The following is a 19595-nucleotide window of genomic DNA, read 5'->3' on the forward strand; positions in this document are numbered from 1 at the left end:
AATTAATCTGTAGCAGAACTGTTTGCTGTATTCCCCAAGGGTTGCATGCATACGTTAATGTCCAAACAATCAGCAAGTTTAAATTTTAAGAACTGCGTAGAAGAACTTTACACTAATTCCAGGATAGTTTTTATATCAACATTCACACATCTTTAGCATTCACAATGCAAAAAATTGTTTAATTATCACATTGGTAATAATACTTTGTGTTCATGGCTTCTTTATGAAGTAGTTGTTCATAGTTATAATTTAGGAATATTTACATAAACACCACTCAATTCCTATGTATTTGCATATCTAGCACCTAAACTTAATTTTTTTACATATCATGACAAAGTGTATTTCACTTTTAAGAAGTCCTAATAGTGATATTTTTTTAGGCATAATTACATACATAGCACCACCTGAAACATTGCTATTTAAAAAATCTAGCACCCCAGGCAATATTTTTGAGCTACCGAATCGATGTATTTACACATGCCACTATGAAACCATTGGGAATTTGATAAAAATTCATCATGAATTTTGACATTTGAGTGAGAATTTGAAAAATGGATGAATGAGGGTGCTAGATTTTTAAATAGAATGTTGAGGGTGCTAGATTTTTAAATGGGTGCTAGATTTTTAAATAGAATGTTTCGGGTGCTATGTATATAATTGCCTCTATTTTTTATGAGATAAAAGATTTGAGTGTTATAGATGTAAAAAGTAAATTTTAGGTTTTAAATATGTAAATATATAGGAATTGGGTGGTATATATGTAAATGCCCATATAATCTATTATGGTTGGTTTGTTTTTATATGTTGTTAGTGGCATGATCAAAACAACTTATATGCTATTAACTATTGTTTTTCCTTTGACAGAGGCTAGTTCGATTGACAATGGAGCACCCGCAGTACAGGAGAAACTATTATTGTGACGCTTATAATACGGTTTTTCTTTACCTTTGTTGTCACTTTTCGTTATTAGATTTTAGTTATAGTGTTAGTTTCTCTTATGATTAGATGTACTTTTATTCAATGCACCATGTTATTGTTTGTAACATATTTTATGAACTGATTTTCATTAATAAGCATTATTAATATTTTTTTTCTTTTTGCGTGATTTTTTTCGCCTTTTTCATATGCCTTTTACAGCCCTGGTTGTTCCAAAAAGACATTTATGCTTCATGACTGGTGCTTTCTGTCACATCCAGTGCCCTTTGTCATACTTTTGCTACCATAAGTATATTTGAGATCACGTCAAAAACACCGCAATGGCTAACTTTTTAAAAGTGAAATACATCTGTTCATCCTTGGTTTTTAAGACCAAGGTGTTATAAATTTAAATGTAAAATTTTAGGTGTTAGATATGAAAATGCATAAGAATTGTGATATTTATGTAAATTTCCCGAATGATTTTCTTTTGTGTCCGGTACTTTTATCTTTCACATTTCGCAGCCATGCTGTCCTAAACTTTTGATGGTTAAACTCAATATCTCGTGCTATTTTTTCTTAGCCTTTTGTCTTTTTTATGAAAAATGGCTCTTTTTTCAAAATAGTGAACTTTAGTCGCATCAACATGCCTTTCCCTCTATTAGAAATCTTTCATATCCGTCAGTTGGAAAGATGATTAATATCAGATAGATTTATTTTGGGATTACACTTGATTGTAACAAGTTGAATTCTACGTTTAAAATTCTTATATCTTTGTTTAAATTTTTATTAATTCAAAAAAAAAAAATCCTTGGGAAATGCATATTATATTCTATTTTTATATGTATATGCAGTTTTTGTTTTTGTCATAAAAAAGATGTGCATATTCCTATGAAATTATCAGTGCAGTTTTTCGGCGTTTGCAATTGTTTTGCCTTACTTTTTGCCATTATATTGAATTTTTGTTGAAGATACACACAAAGGAAAAGATGGGGATGTCTAGAGAGCGGATTATGATAGAGGAAAGGAAGAAGGGTCAATTTATGTTTTCATGTTGGACAGTTTGATCTTTGGGATTGCCTGATGCTTATGTATGATGATATATTTGTACATGTTTGTAAGTTAAAATAGCAATGAGACGGTGTATTGTTCTTAGGATTAGTTGAGAGATCTTTTTTGGTGCTGGGATGCGATATTGTTTGTTGATAGCGGACTTGTAAAATGCTGATTAAGTTATAGATACTTCGAGTAAAGTGCTAAAATAGTCCTTTGACCAAACATGGGGCTATTTCAGTCTCGGAGTAAATAAAAGTGTTAAATTAGTTGTCGTGTTTTTTAAACTGAGCTGAAATAGTCCATGGGGAGGACTGTTTTTAGCTCCTATTACAAAAGTTTGTAAACTAAATTGACACTTTTATAGACTCTGGGACTAAAATGACTCCTTTGCAGAATGTTGGGTACCATTTTGACACTTATATCTAAATACTTTAGACAGTTTGAGGGACACATTTCAGACTTGTATTCATCTGGTGTATTATAGATTTTTGATATCATATTTAGCACGTAAATTTGAGTAAAATATCTTTGGAGCTCTTTCTCTGTTCCTTCAAGGCCTATCTTTCCAACTTCACTCTTTCGGAATTTTCGATCCTTTGATGCTAACAATTTCTTATAGTCAGCCTGTGGGATTTACTGAAATGGGTGGGCGTTGATTTACAAATTGGTAGTACTATAAAATCTACTTCTTTGATGCGCACCATAGCTCAACTTTTTGCAGCATCCATCATTAAGAAAGTTACATTTGAAATTGGCTTTCATAATCACGTATTCAACTCTTATTAATTCATTTAGTTTTTTTTATAACCCTTGGTTGGCATTGCGACAAGGTGGCACTTTTTAAAGAGATTACATTAGCAAACTAATGAATTTTAAGGATTTAGCAAGAAAAATAAATTTTATTGATCACTAAATTATCCTCATAGTACTTGCAAGTTAGAGGATTATTTCTTTTAAAATAGGAATTTTCAATCGTGATTATCTGGCTAACATGGTTTTCAATGAATAATTGTTTATTTGATTTTATTCAGGACTGGATTGTTGTGCCACTGGGCGATATGTCCAAGGTAATGAAGTCAAGCAGCATGCTTTCTGTTGATTGCGAGATGGTTCTATGCAATGATGGTACCGAGGAGGTCGTGAAAGTATGCGCAGTGGATAATAAATTAAACGTAATTTCCATAATGCATTGTGTAAAAAGTTTTTTCAGACTATGCATGCATTATCCTTCTTCTTCAGTACCTTCTGAATTGATATATTATGTAAAATCTTCAGGTTAAACTAAACAAAATTGTGAATCCCAACAAATCTATTTCTGATTATAGAACAGAGATAACTGGTGTTTCAGCTAAAGATTTGGAGGGAGTTACATGCTCCTTGGTTGATATACAGGTAGCAATAGTTGTTTTGTTCTATTTTATTGTGGAGAATTCTGTTCTAAACTGAACTTTTGTAGGGTTCTATGAAGAAGCTTTTGAAGCATGGAACTATTCTAGTTGGTCACAGTGCACATAATGATTTGCGAGGTAATTAGACTTGACAAACTAGAGTTCAATACATCTTTATATTTGAGTTTCTCTTTTAATTGTAAATTTTATTTTATAACATTCTAATTTAACTATTGTAACATCTATAGCATTAAAAATTGCACACCATCGAGTGATTGACACATCATACATCTTCAAGTACTCGGAAGTTCGTCTTACTTATACACCTTCACTGAACAGTCTGTGTAAGGCAAGCTTTAGATTCAAAGTTGTATTTATTAAGGATTTCAGCTATTAATGTTTCTCATATCTTGTACCTGCGACTTTTTATTGAACATAATCTTCTTGTCTACGTTTTCTTTTCTTTCCCTCAACCTTGTTGCCGCACCATGATACACCATATACATTCTTAGATTATACTTGGATTAAGGCCATCATGTGATCAGCTATCATGAGGTATATGGATTTTAGCCCAGAGAAATGGGAAATTGGTGTAAGTTTGACAATGTTCCTTTAATTTGAAGCTATGGTTTTTTATGTGGTAGGAATTCCCAATTTGATGGCCTTGGACTAATAGACGTACTTATGTTCATAACATTGAAGGAAGAATGGCATGTTTAGAAGTATGAAAGATCAATCATGAAATTCATATATAGCTGCAATGGAAGCAATTTGTGCTGGAGTTGCTGCATCTATCCAGTTTGCTGGCACAATCTTGTTCATAACATTTTTGCTATATGTGGAACCCATTTGTGCTGTCTTGCTGTTGGCACTTCATAAAGATGTTAACAAAATTTTTGTCTTCTACTTTTTTACAACTTCAGATCCCATGAATTCAGATTGTAGAGTGATGAGCATCATGCTTTATTTAGCTAAGGCATCGGCGACTCAATTCTATATGCCCGCCAACATATAGGCAAATTAAAATGTGTGTGTGTGTTGTATACCAGGGGGAGGGGTCTCTGAATTGCCCCTTTCACCTATCTTTCATTTTGCTTTATTAATATCCTTGCTTGCGGGCTTTTCAAATATATATATATATATTAATTTTTAAAAGAAAGTAGACACGCATACATAAATGAGAGTTTAAACGTTTGAGTGCTTCGTGGTCATCATGTAAGATGATTTTTTTTTTTTGCATAAGGTATCGCTCCAAATGTTTTGGAGCTTGTACAGTGATGTATAGATTTTGTTCATATGCTGTCTATGCCTCATTAGGTTTTACGTTGAAGGATTCTATAGACTGATTTTCTTGGGTAAAACAATACTTATCTTGATTATAAAGGCATCACAGTTTAATTGCAAAAACTCTGATCGGAACTCTAGTATATAAGAATTGATGCTAGGTTGAGATTATCTTTTTGGAGCACTAAACTTTCATTCTATTTTGATCCCAATATAAATTTTTCTTTCTTATAACCAATTGTGAGCGGCAAAACAAGCATGCTAAAATTATGAATGAAATGATAATAGTTAATTGTGAGACTATGGAAGCTTTAAACCTGATAAACATTTTGTGGGCATTAACCAATTTCATTGATAATGAAACTGGGAAGCAACATCTGGTCTGTGCTAAATTCACACTTCCTTGAATTGAGTGGCATTTTATTTTGTTCCAATACTTCCAGGATTTTTTTTTTCATGCCTAATAAGTGCTTCTCTTTCCCCTAGCTATAAATCAATGTCATCAAAATATATGGCAGCAAACTTATCTGTAAGAGGTTTCATGTTTAGTTTATTATTAGTCGCTTAAAAACATTTAGCGTATTGCACGATTTTGAGGGCATGACCTTCCATTAGTATGAGTCAGTTGTAGTTTTGAATGCCATCTTCCACTTTTCTTCGAGCTTAATGCGGATTTGATGATAGTTGCTCTTGTGATCCAACTTAGAAAGCATGTTCGATCCCTCTAGTTTCCTTGAGATGCCCTTTTTTAATGGAATATGAAAGTGTTCTTGGTTGTAGTTTTGTTGGTGGCTTGACTTTCCACACTCTTTTGCCGAGGTTCGTGCTTCTCAGATCTAATAATGTTAGTGCAATGCATGGACTAAAGCTCACGAGATTAGTCTGGCTAATAGATCATCAAGAGTGCTTTGTAAAATCTCACGCTCCTTTCGGTTCATGTGGTAGCGCGGTAGATTGGGTAGATTAGAGCACGAGATCAAATCAATGTTTGGTTATACATCGCATGTTGGTGATAATGCATTTGGCATGTCTGTGTCATGGAGATTTATAATTTAGCAAGTATATTGTCAATTTTAGGAGGCGTACTCAGGGACTAGGATATTTAACAATGTGGGTTTTATCTGGTTGCAAGACGAAGCTGTACAATCTCCTATTGTTTTCATTGGAATGAGTAGGTATTGTTATTTTGCCAATTTATAGCTTTGACATTTTAGTGTCATGGTTAACCAAGAAGAGCCCAACGCATGTTCCTGTGCAACATCATGGACAAATTCATCTTGATATAATTTACTGATAAATATTGGAGTGATGCATACTTTTTTGATCTAGTTAATTTTATAGGGACTGGGTTGATTTTTAGTGGGTGGGTTAACAATACAAATTAACTTTTTGGAAGCCATATTCTCTTAGCTTCTATTCTCAGTAATGTGTTGCAAATCTTCAAATGGTGCGGTGAGTGTGAAACATGGAGTGACATTACATCAGGGATCTTCTGTAATAGCTCGAACTATCATCTATTGAATTATTCTCTTCTTTGGCCTAATGTCATCATTGTTTCTTCCCATTAGTGTAACTTCTCAGGATCTCGCCAGCCCGGGAATATTCTCACATGAGCACACTTAACTTTGGAGTTTCTGATGAAATTCAAACCGTTACACCAAAAGGCACTCTGATGTTTAAGAGTTCAGCTTCATTATATTGAAGGAGTTTCACATCTTCGTGGTCTTCCTCGATGAAATTAGTCACCTTGATGTTCTCTTCATTAACTTCACACTTTCTATCATTATCACTTTCTTTGCCCACCAAGTTCAACCTTTTGTTGTGGGCATTCACTTGACTTATGTCTTATTTGATTACATCGATAACAATGAATTATTACAATTGCAGGTGATGCTGCACTCTTCTCTCTATAATCCGCCTAACTTATGATGGTGAGATTGACAACTTTGGATAACTTTCAGGTGGATTTTAGTGCTCGCCAATTGCGAAGGATCTTTTAGCTCACTGGGATAATAGGACACTGTTTATGGAGGTTCTCGCAGGCATTGAGGTGATAAAACTTCTCATGTATTGCTTAATTGGGCGTCGCCTCTGCTAATATTGTTGGTATTATGTAATATTTAATCATAATCAATTGATAGAAATTATTTCTTTAGCAACCTTAGCATTCAAGTCCAGGAGTGGATGTGGTGCTTGTCGTCTTGTCATTGGTGAATCTGTATTTTCTCCCACCAAGCAATACCTTTAAGCTTGTAGCGCTCTTTGGTAACAAATTTAGTAAATTCTGTAAATCTGGGTTTAATAAATTCTGGCAACACCATGATTTAGCAAATATGGAATTTAAGACAAAATTGAGAAGAAACGGAATTACTAAATGTAGGATTTATAAGTTGCCATTTTCTCCGTCTGGTGAAATTTAAGTTAAATCCAACTTAAATGTGCGACTAAGCAGCCTATTTATATGTCCATGCAATCAAAGAAGGTTTCTACTAATTTAAGCCCATTTATACTTACAATTAGGGCTGTCAAAATGGCTCGTTGTTCGCGAACAACTCGTGTTCGGCTCGTTCGCTAAGTTAACTAGTCGAACACGAACAACACAAACAAATATTTGTTCGTTCGTGTTTGGCTCATTTTGACTCGAAATACTGCTAATCAATTATATATATATACATATCTTTGATGAGTAGTATTTTTAAAAAATTTGATTGACCATAAGGCTAAAAAAATTTAAAATCAATTAAAAGTATTAATGAAGAAAATATAATAAAAATTATTAATTTAGACTCAAATGATTTTTAAATCTTGCCCCAATCATTAACATCTTATGACTACGTGATTAGGGTTGTCAAAACGACTCTTTGTTCGTGAACGGCTCGTGTTCGGCTCGCTAAGTAAACGAGTTGAACACGAACACACTTTTTGAGCTCGAACTATAAACGAGCCGAACACGAGCGAGCCCACGAGCCGAACACGAGCATACTATAGCCACACTTAAAAATGGGATCTTGCTTTAGTAGGTTGTTTATGAAAAAACAATCATTTGACAGTTCTCTCCTTGCACCTACTTGTCATATCTCAGAGATTAAATGTACATTCAAAATATTTATTCTCAATGAAATATTCTTCCTTATTAGAGTTACGTATTATGAAAATTATTAGTTTATGTAATTCGGAGTCTGACTCATCTTGAGTTCCCCCATAGTGACCCCACCTACTAAGTGCTAGAGGTTATGACCAATATGTGGAACTTCAAGTTGGGTAGAGAAGAGTTTGAAATTTCTAATTGTGAGGGCTCCTTGTCTAGTTTTCTAAGAATAGTCAATAGAAAAGTCCTATGACTAGACCTTAGGCTACTAAAGAGGAAAAACTAAACCTCAACCAAAGTGAGGTCAACAGTGCAAAATACCAAAAAATTTAAATTCAGCAGCATTGATTCTGAGCTTGAAGAAAAGTTGAATCGTATGTTTGGTAGAGTCATGGCCATGGGCAATCTTGTTGGGCTCCAAATGAGAAAGGGCTTGCTGACATAGCTGAGCTTGTAGATGTTGAGCAAACTATTTGCTCCAATGAACACCCCAGCCCTAACTTCGATGAAGTTGAATTTACTAGTCGATCAAAGCATCTTATGGTTGAGGAAAAAAATGATGGTACAGTTTTCATTACAATCCAAATTTCATTGTTGTTTCACGCACCAATGTCCCTAGCACATCACAAGCAAATTTTGCTTACCAAGTGAAGCGAATTCTGGAAGTAACTCCAGAAATTTACGAGGATATATCGTTTTACTTATTCTCTATGAAGTTGCTTTAAGACCCAACCCGGAGAGAGTTCTTCATGTCGTCGACTCCTGACAGTTGGGTCAGTTACTTGTGTTATTTTCATTACAACCGGGATGCATCAATTTTATTTTATTTGTTGGACACTTTATATTTGATTTTTATGAGGACATTATTTATGCTAATTTTAATATGCTTGATTTAGTTCTTAGACACCTTCTCTTTGATTTTTATGAGAAAATGTTTGCAGGACTACAACCTCTGCATTGCTTCTCGAATTTTCGTTAACATTTTTTTTGTTTAATTCACGTTCTAGCAAATTCAGTGTTATTTATATGTGGTAGCTACATAAATATTGAATAACATGAATAAAGAAAGACGCAGAAGAAGAATTACATCCGCGTTATGCTTTATGTATGAGTATTATAACTTATATATTACTCTCTTCTTGCATGAAATTCACATTTATGTATGGGTTGGGGAGTTGCTTGTGGGTTACCCAACAAGATTTAATAATATGTTTCGTATGACACAACCCTTATTCATTGATCTATTATAAGAATTGCACATGAATTATATACTTCATGTGTCCTTCACGATGACTTCCAGAGAGGTATTAGTATAACTCTCTACAATTTATCTCAAAATGAAAGTACTATAGGAGTCATGGAGGGATTATGGCTCTCATTTGAAACAATCAGTAGATATTTTTCAATGTTTATTGTATTTACTGTTTGTGAAATGATGTACATGTTGAATCTCAATTTGATGCAATTTTTATTTTCAATTTTTTTGCATGTATTTTTTGCCCACATGGATGGCCTTTGAGGCAACAATGGGTATAATATTTCATGTGTTTATTTATTGCATGTTTTTTTTGGAGGTCTATGATGAGATATTCGATTTTATGGGTTCTTCTGAATAACCTATATGTTGCTATGAGTTCTTAACACGTATGAAATCACTATCAAGGCTGCCAAATACCCCTTCTTTTTCAGTCGTATGATTGTTGGGGTTCTTTTGGACGAACTTTGTGTTGATATGCATCTGTGACACATACGAGCTCGGTATTATGTGGTTTAAAAACAACCAAGAACGTTTTTTTTTTAAGTTCTATGTCTTCTAGTTTTGACAAATTATTCATGATTTTTTTAACTTTGTGCTCTCAGACCTCACAACTTTATAAATCTTTAATTGTGTTTTCTATTATTCTTCTTTACTAATGTTCCATCTAAGGGTCTATGCTTTGTGGTTTTAAACCTTTAAAAATTATGAGCTTGAGGACTTCAGGTGCCTCCAGAGCAATTTTACTAATACTGTGAACTATAGTGTTCTCTGCTTATTTCGCGACAGATGCATAACTATCGATGCAATGAAGAACCCCTTTTTTTAGTCGTATGATTGTTGGGGTTCTTTTGGTTGGCCTTTGTGGTGATATGCATCTGTGACACGTACGAATTCGGTATTACATAGTTTAAAATCAACCAAGAACCATTTTTTTAAAAGTTTTACTGCCTTCTTGTTGTGATAGATTATTCGTTGATTTTTCATTTTTGTACTCTAAAACCTCACAACTTTATAAAACCTTGATTGAATTGTGTTTTCTATTATTCTTCTTTACTAATGTTTCATTTAAGGGTTCGTATTTTGTGGTTTTAAACCTTTAGGAAATATGAACTTGATGACTTCCGGTGCCTCTAGAGCATTGTACTGCTATTGTGGATTACAATGTTCTATGCTTACTTCGCGAACAAAACATAACTATCGGAGACAATTTTACAAGTGTCAAAGGAATAGTTAGAGAACTGTGACTTCTTCACGTGTGTGGATCGGTACGATGATTCCACCGCTGTTAGTAATCAGGCGTGGAGAGCTTTGTTTGAGGAGAGATTATCTCGTGACATTAATCGTCTGCATTTTAAAAATAATATTTAGAGAACTGTGATTTCTTCAGGTGTGTGGATCGGGACGATGATTCCATCGCTGTTAATAATCAGGCGTGGAGAGTTTCGTTGGATGAGAGATTATCACGTGACATTAATCGTCTCTATTTTAAAAATAATATTATGATAATATTAGTTGTTATTTTAATAGTCATATTCTTTATTTTGATTGTTGTGTTACTTTTTGTTTAGTGAAGTATCAGTTTTTATTATGTGATATTCAAACTGGATCTCTGTTTTCATGTATGAAATGTGCAACCGTGACTTAATATGCTATAAAAAACACAATACTACAAGAGACAAAAATGTCATTTATTTATAAACAACTGCAGCACAACTGTTGCAAAATTACAAAAAAAAAAACAGACACAACTTTCCTGCAGCAGTTTCTGCACAACTGCTTCCTAGTACAGCTGCTGCGCAACAACTTTTTAATAAACTGCAATTGCCCCAAACAGGGGGGTGGGGATTGCATTTACATACATACCACTCAATTGCTATGTATTACACATCTAACTCCTAAACTTTGCTTTTTATATTTACACCATCCAATTTTTGTGTATCACATCAAAACTAAACACTGTTATAACTTTTAAAAAGTGAAATACACCTTTCGTTTGTTTGTAGTTAAGGTAGTATATACATAAATATTGAAGTTTAGGTGTTAGATATGTAGCTACATAGGAATTGAGTGATATGTATGTAAATTTTCATAAAATAAAATAAAACTTTAAGTTGCTCATAGTTTAGGTGAACACCACGATGGATGTCATAAGGACATTCATTTTAAGATGTATGTTTGGATTGCGGTGAAAATCTATGCCTCTGTTGTCTTTGGGTTGGAAGTCTTTGTTCTGATATCAATTAGGCGCCACGCGACCTAGTGATTTCTTGCAGAGGACGCGTTGAAGAAGCGTCAATCCCAATGAAAAGGCCAAAACAGAAAAAGATTCATTATTTGAGAAGCAAAACCCCATGTAAAAAACCTCTGCTAACCATTACAACTATATCTCTGAAGTATTAGACAACATGTGTTCTATTGGAAAATAAAAAAGGAAAGATGATTTAAATACATACTTCGCAATTCCTATGTATTTACATATCTAACACGTAAACTTCAGTTTTTACTTGCATGCCACCTTACCTATGCATGAAACAGTGTATATCAATTTCTAAAAGTTAAAATGGTGGTTTTTTTTTTTTGGTGATATGAAAGATTTGGGTGGATTACATGTAAAAATACAGTTTAGCTGGAAATGAACCATAAAAAATAAAAATAAAAAAAACTGAACATGAGTATTTGTCTAACCGAAATAAGAGTATAGCTAAGTGTTGACATGTTATCTACTCGAACTATACAGTTTCTGATTTGTTCTTTGATGAGCTCATCTCTTTCTTTTCCACTAGGGAATGATTTCAGGAATCCTACATGTAATAATGAGCAAAACCTTATTCCTTAGAGTCCGTTTGGGATCACTTTTATTTATTATTTTCTATCTTTTATTTTTTTATTTTACTTTATTTATACTTTTATTTGAAATAAAGAATGTTTGACTTATTTGATTATGATATAGGTATTTTTTAAACACATTTGTACGGGATACAAATAGCCAATTTTTATTTTTATTTTTACATTTATCTTTGCAGGCTGTGCTGGGCTATGAAGTTCGGAAGGAAGGCGAACCACATGATTGCCGAATAGACGCAGAAGCTGCCATGAAGCTAGTTCTTGCGAAGCTCGGGCACGGATTTGACGAGCCTCTTAAAATTGATAAAAGAGTATGTAAATGGTCTCTTTCTTTCCTTCTTTTATTTTGCAAAACATACCACACAAATCTTATACATTCACTTATCTAACACCTAAAGTTTGTTATTTACATTTATAATCCTTTTGTATTAAAAACTTATGGATGAAAAGATGTAATTCATTTTTAAAATGTTAGTGATAATTGTATTTTTTAGGTGATGCCAAAGATTGAGTGTTATGTATATAAGTATAAAAATTTTGTGGTATCCATGTAAATGTAAATTTCTTTTTGCTTGAATCTATTGACCTTAGCTATATTTTTATCACTCTCTAGGTGCCTGATTTCAGTCATGCAATGCTTCTGCACAAAATTCCGGTTGAGGTTCCTTGTCAAGAACTGAAGAAAGTATTTCCTCGAGATTTTTATGTTGATATAAAGGTGTTATATATTACTTATGTCAAGGGGGTAAACAAGCCGAGCTTGAGCGAGAGCCGCGCTTGTTCGTGTTCGGCTGTTTGATTTTTTTTTTGTTCAAAATAGACTTATGTGCAAAATTACTCGTAAATAACATGTTTATATTTGGCTCAATTTGAACTCGTTTGTTTGATTCAAGCTCATATTTGTCTCGAAGTTAGTTGAAATTATTTTAAAAATAATAAAATATAACATTTTTAAAAAATTCAGTATGAAAAACAATATAAAAATGTTATAATAATATTTTTTATTTAATTTTTTTAGTTAATTTAGGCCAAAAAGAGCCAAATAGGATCAAACAATAGCCTGTTCGTGTTCGACTCGCTTGCTTAATGATTGAATAGAACGAGGTAATTAGGGAGTCGAATACAAGTTATTCACGAACGGCAGGCTTTTTTGATTGCCTTACTTATGTCATATCTTGACATCTTATTAGGGCCAGAATACTAAGGATAACATTGCAGGCTGATTTAAAAGTTCGAGGTCCTTTTTATTCTACACATGCTATTTTCAAGGACGATTATGAGGCAAGCATTGCTTTCCGAAGGATAGATGGACAAGAGAGGAAGGTATGGATGTAGTTATACTATTACTTTCAAGTCAATTTTGCTTGAAATTCATTTAGAAATCTGAATTTTGAGTTGTGCCTGAAAGAGAACACTAGCTTTTAGCTTCTGTAGTGAGAGTTGTTCTTTGGGGCATTTACATACATACCTCACAACTTTCATGTATTTACATATCCAACTCCTAAACTTTCATTTTTTACATTTATAATGCTTGAAACTTTAGCATTGCATCCAAAATACCACCGTTATTACTTTTTTTAAAGTGAAATACTCATAGGTTTATGACACCAGAGTGTTGTGAGTGTGAATATCAAATTTTAGGTGTTAGCTATGTGAATAAATAAGAATTGTGTGGTAGGTGTGTAAAATTCTCTTTACTTTTTAGTTGTTGAAGAAGTAAAGTCTTGCCATGTTGTTTTGCATATTTTGATACTTTCATATTGCTTATTTGCTTCCATTCTGTTGTATGCATCTGTTTGTTACTTATTCGTCGAGGATTAGACACAGATTGAATTACATATTGTCTCGACATTTATGCTCTTGTTGGTATTTTTTGAGTACTTTTGGGGACTTCATATTTTTGGGACATTTACATGCACACCACACAATTCTTATGAATTTACATACCTAACATCTAAACATTCATATTTACATACATACCATTCAGTTCCTATGTATTTACATATCTAACACCTTCAATCTTTATATACTTATCACCTTACCTATGCATGAAAAGGTGTATTTTTTTAAAAGCTAAAATGGTAGTTTTTTGTTGTGATTAAAGAATTGGGTGGTATATACGTAAAAAATACCATTTTTGTGTTAAATATGTAAATACCTAGAACTTGGGTGGTATGTATTTAAATGTCCCCATTTTTTAAAGGAATATTTACATACATACCACACAATTCGTATATATTTACATATCTAACTCCTAAACTTCAATTTTTACATACATACCGCATTCCTTATGCTTGAAAAGGCGCTTTTGTTCACTTTTTAAAAGTTAGCATGGTGGTATTTTTTATGTGATCTGAAGTGAAAATTTTGGGTGATATTAACCGAAAAGGTAAATTTTACATGTTAGAATGTAAATAGATATGAATTGGGCGGTATGTATGTAAATGACCTTGTTTTTCAACTATACCAAAACAATATTTTTTATACTGATTCATCCCTTTTTCCTCTAACCAAGCTTGGCTGATTCTCACCATTCAGGACTGTGAAGGCCGTCCCCAGAAACTTGTATGTCTAAAGCTCAGTACAGGACAGCTTACCAGCTTCTACGTCTGCAAAACTATGTCTTCCTCCCCACCTGAAGATTCAAAGAGGCAGAGAATTTCTTCCGCCATTGATGCCAATGAGGGCCGAGCTTGCTCATCCGAACCCTGTAAACATGCAGAAGAAATCTTCAGACTGAAGCAGCAGCTTAGTGCCAGGGAAGATGAAATATTTAGCCTGCAAAGGATTCTTTCAGATCTTACTAGAGGTTAGCTTCCCATGTAATTTTACATTTTTGCTGTATGCATGTTTCATAAAATTTTGTTTGTCTCGTGAATTATTTTCTTAGATGCATATTTATTTATATTTGTTAAAAAAATTAAAAGTGATCTTGTTTTGATGTGGCATTTAATTGTAGTTTCTTTTTTTGGGGCATTTACATACATACCACACAATTCCTATTGATTTACATATCTAACACCTAACTTTACTTTTTGTATTTATACCAAGCAACATTTTCATGATGTATCGAAAATACTATCATTTTAACTTTTAAAAGGTGTGATATATATTTTCATGCATAGGTAAGTGGTGGCATGTATGTTTTGTTGTTAGATATGTAAATACATAGAATTTGAATGGCATGTATGTAAATATTTTTTTTTAAGTAGAATTAAACGTGTTTAAAAGTGTTGTTATATATATATATGTGTGTGTGTGTGTGTGTGTGAATCCAAAAGTGGCCGGGAAAAACACCCAAGGAATAAAACGTTCTGTTAGGAAGTGATCGGGAGAGAGAGAGATAGCAGTAGTAGACATAAAAAAGATTATCTTATTCATGATATGGACCCCTATCTATAGGTCTAGATTCCAATATTACAAAAGTACATATTAGTCTCATTACTATTAACTTTTCAGCAGGGCTTTTTGGTAATTACAGAGTTATTTGCATATAATAAAATTGGTGGCTAATTTGATCGATGAGGGTTATCGATCGCTTGACAAGCCTTAATTCAATTGGATATATAGTCTGAAATAGTGCTTCTCGTTGATTGTCTTAAATGTTGATTTCGACCCTATTGGAGTTTCTCTTAACGCCTTATGTCGATCGTTTGGATAAGGTGTTTTCTTCTCCAATGTTCATCCAATCGTCGAAGGCTGCGTTTGATCGTCCACATCTTCCTGAGACGACCATTTGCTTTGAGATTTGTGCTGACATTTTTTTGTGTGCTTATTTAGTTCTCTAATTTTCTTGCTCATTGGAAGTTTTATAATATGAGGATAAGAAAATTTTTTAACACATGAAATAATTAAATTATATTATTTTATAGTAATGGACTTCCCTGGATTTCCGTGCCATAAATAGGTTTTGGGGCAAGGGAGGTCTCCGTCTCTTTTCGCTTTGTTTCGTGGCATTCTCTTTACATGTTTTTCGTGATGTCTGGTGAAGGAATACCACCTTCCAATAAGAGTGTCCTTCTCGAAGCTATGAGTGACATGCGGGCGCGGACTCATAAGTTAAAAGTGAAGCGCAACCTATGAGGGTGAATTGACAATGTATGCTTATCATATGTTGTCGAATTTAAATTATTTTAAACATGAAAATTATGTTGAAATATGTATGTCGTATGTAGGGTTGTTACCGATCCAATTTTGAGCCGAGTCTGCTCGAACGGATTTAGTGTAGCTAGAAATCAACTCGGATCTTGTTATATTCCATTTCGAGCCAACTCGGCTCGAAATTGAATTGATCCGGCTTGAAATCGAAATGAGCTTGCTCAAATTGAGTTATTTGGATTTTTTCAGGCGCCAAATTGGCTGTTGGTCGTTACATTCAATTTTATTTATAATATTTGTTGATAAAAAATATTTCAAACCGATCTCGGCCCAGCTTGATCCAAATGTTTTGCTCCTAGCACTTGTTTGTTTCAATCTGAGTTAAAATTTGAAGTGGTTAATGATCTTCGAGCTATAGCCTTAAGATTAAATTTATGAATCATTATTATCATTATTAATTTTCTATTGAGCGAGGTTTAATGTATTTTACATATTCTTTTGTAAATCATTTCAAATGGTTACATTTTTTTAAGTGTTATTTCTTGACATTCATAGAGCTCTCCCTATTTCTTGACCTTTTATGACCCGTAGAACTATTTGCTTTGATAAATTGTTTTACTTTCATATGAAGCATAATGAATAAAATCAACAATATTCTTCTTTTGGAATATTTACACACATACCCATGCGTTTACCTATCTAATCCCTAATATTTTTTTTTTTTTTAACATATATGACAGCTTATTTTATAAAAGAAATGATATATTTCACTTTATAAAAGTTAAGATATAGAAAATAAATTTAGGTGCTACATATGTAAATGCATGGGATTTGGATGGTATTTGTGTAAATGCAGCATTTGTTTGTCTAACCAAATCCTTTTTGTCTTAATCAAGAATATTTGTTATTGAACTACTCTGCATACCACTGGAAGAGAAAAATGACTTTGAATGGTTCTTAGTCATTAGATTTGAGATTTATCTAAATACCCACCAAACCACTAATTTAAAATGAAAATATAATTTCAAAGAAACATTTCTAGAAGATCCCTCACTTTGACCTTTTTATATTTTTTATTAATTTTTTATTTGATCTGTTAATTTCGAGTCAAATGATTTGATTATGTTAAAATAATTATCTTTGTGATTTAATATTTTCATTATTAGGAGTCCTTAAAATGCTACATGCAAAGAAGGAATCAAGTTCCTTCTGGAATTTGAAATGTATTTATATAAATAATTAAATTTTATTTTTTTCTTTAATATTTTAGACAATTTAAAGTAGACATTTGATGGTTTTGTCCGTAAAAAAAAAATAATGTTAGTTTCGCCTCTTGTTATTGATGTTGAATCAAGATTTTTTTTTTAATTATTTTGAATGTTTTATTTATTTTTTTTTAATTTTTCTGTGAAATTAAATGATTTATGGGTGGAAATATGTTTAAAATTTGATACAGTTATTTTAAAAATAATTAAATTTATTTTATTTCTTTCTTATAATTTCTAATTTGTAGATAAATTCATCAAATGAGTGCTTTGAAGTTTTAGATGTCATTTTCTATTAACTTATATTGAAACATCTTGAGATAATTTTCTTAATTTATCTATTTCAAAAAATAAAATTTTCCTATTCCAAAAATAATTTTTTAAAAAAATTTGATACAGTTTTTCTAATTTGTAAATTTACATACATACCACTCAATTCCTATTTATTTACAAATCTAACACCAAAATTTTAATTTTATGAAAATGTATATTACACTTGTAAAGTTTGGTGTGAGATATGTAAATACATAAGAATTAGCCTATGTATAAGAATTGTCTGACATGGAAGTAAATTCCCTCTCGTTCTTTTTAAATGCAATTTCACATATTATATATTTACCCCAGGGGCTACGGTGTAAAGTTTTTTTAGAACATTTTAGTCGCAGGAGGACCATGTAATTTTCCACATTTTAGAAAAAATGCGTGTTATCAAGTCAAAGCATTCTCGCATATTTTTTTCAAATTATTAGCCAATTATATTTCGTTCAACGAGACAGCACTGATGTCACATTGTCAAAGCTGGTGATGTGATTCTCATAATTATATATATATAATGTGCACGTCTCGTGAGTTGTTGGATGGCAGCTTCCGCATAAGTCTTACGTGTTATGAGTTTGAATCAATTTAGGTCGACTTAACACGTATCGGGTAGATCGATACGTGTTACCATCTATCTTGAAATATATATGTTTATATACCACAACAATTTATGTTGTTTAAATTTCTACATCTAATATTTTATTTTTACAACCAAGTCACCATATCTAGGCATATGAATCATATTTTTATTTTAAAATTTAATGATATTGATATTTTTGTATGTGATATGAAATATTTGGATGAAATAAGGGTTAAAATGAAGATTTAGCTGTTTGATTTGTAAATACATAAGTAATTGTGTGGTATGTGTGTAAATGTGCCATACATATAATTTTTGTAATCTTCTTATTAATAATATGGTCATTGAAGCTGCTAAAAGTTTTTATTTGAGACTACATAAAGTTTAAGATAAAGTTGATTGCTGACTTGTAGAGCTTTGTGTATTAAGTGGATGTGATCATATTGTGTTTTTCATTAAGATGATTTAGGTTGTGTCATTTTTGTTTTTATGCCACTTGTTCAATAATGAGAGGCTTGAGCTCTATGATTTGCAAAAAAAAGAATTACAAAAGTGACCCTTGTATAAGATCCAAGAAATTGATTCGAATTTTGCTATTAATCAAGAATACGGGTGAGAACATCAACTATTTAAATTGGAGAGATACGATATCCCTTAATTAAAATGATGTTGAAATCTTAAACAACGAGTCTTTTTGTGTAATTGTCGTCGAGAGTCCGGATGTAAGTTGCATTTGGAAAACAGACACGATGCACCGAAAGGAGCGGAAAAGAAAAAAAAAAACTCTGATGTATCACTCTCGTTATTTAGACACAGCTTCCGTCTAGACTCTGGACATAATATTTTCTTGGTCATGTGGGAGAGCTCTTGGGATGGGCGGTTTGCTGGAAAGTTTTGCAGTGCGACAATACTGTGAGGCCATTAGGCCAAATCGGATGATATATTCATGAGTGGAAATTCAAACTCTTGAAGAAATTTCTAATTGTATATTACCAATGACGATGCCACCAAGAATACTTTTCTTACAAGAAGGAAAAAATTCAAAAATCAAAGAAATTTGATTGTCGATCATATAATATATGCTTAGGGTTTACTAAATTGAATATGACTTCTATTTATAATCAAGCAAAAAATCATTGTACATTACTTATATCATAAAAATGATAAAATTATAAAGTCATACCAATAAATACATTAATTAGGCTAACTAGCTTTAAGTAAGTTTATGAAAAAGTAGTTCTATGGCATTGTTCATTGAGCAATGAGCACATGTACACTTTTATGTGAATTATATTGATTGTAATGATATTATATAATGTGGATTATACAATATTAATAAATTTTGAGTAGCCATTCCATAAGTAGTTGGGAGCCAAAGCCAAACATTTCCAAGTCATGATCTTACATTAGGATCATAAAATATTATGATATTATATAGCACACATTTTTTTTTTTAAATAGTAAGTAATGTTTATCCTACTAATAGGACGGTAAATTTTGC

The 19595-nt window shown here is 32.4% G+C and overlaps 1 protein-coding gene across 2 annotated transcripts in view; it reads left to right on the forward strand.

Moving 5' to 3' along the window:
• The window catches only part of LOC110026272 (small RNA degrading nuclease 1-like), a 22648-nt gene extending 7902 nt beyond the window's left edge, over nucleotides 1–14746 (forward strand). Inside the window, exons 4-12 of one of the 2 annotated variants that reach the window (XM_020727154.1) lie at nucleotides 865–933; nucleotides 3003–3143; nucleotides 3247–3363; nucleotides 3428–3497; nucleotides 3608–3708; nucleotides 12013–12144; nucleotides 12447–12551; nucleotides 13052–13156; nucleotides 14372–14746. In XM_020727154.1, the coding sequence (XP_020582813.1) occupies nucleotides 865–933; nucleotides 3003–3143; nucleotides 3247–3363; nucleotides 3428–3497; nucleotides 3608–3708; nucleotides 12013–12144; nucleotides 12447–12551; nucleotides 13052–13156; nucleotides 14372–14647 (1116 nt within the window). In that variant the 3' untranslated portion in view covers nucleotides 14648–14746. Of the gene's footprint in view, nucleotides 1–864; nucleotides 934–3002; nucleotides 3144–3246; nucleotides 3364–3427; nucleotides 3498–3607; nucleotides 3709–12012; nucleotides 12145–12446; nucleotides 12552–13023; nucleotides 13157–14371 lie in introns of those variants that run through there. The other variant, XM_020727155.1, reaches the window with a different exon arrangement.
• Nucleotides 14747–19595: the final 4849 nt, after the last annotated feature.

Source organism: Phalaenopsis equestris, unplaced genomic scaffold (assembly GCF_001263595.1).
Source record: "Phalaenopsis equestris unplaced genomic scaffold, ASM126359v1 Scaffold000359, whole genome shotgun sequence".
NCBI classification, from domain to species: domain Eukaryota; kingdom Viridiplantae; phylum Streptophyta; class Magnoliopsida; order Asparagales; family Orchidaceae; genus Phalaenopsis; species Phalaenopsis equestris.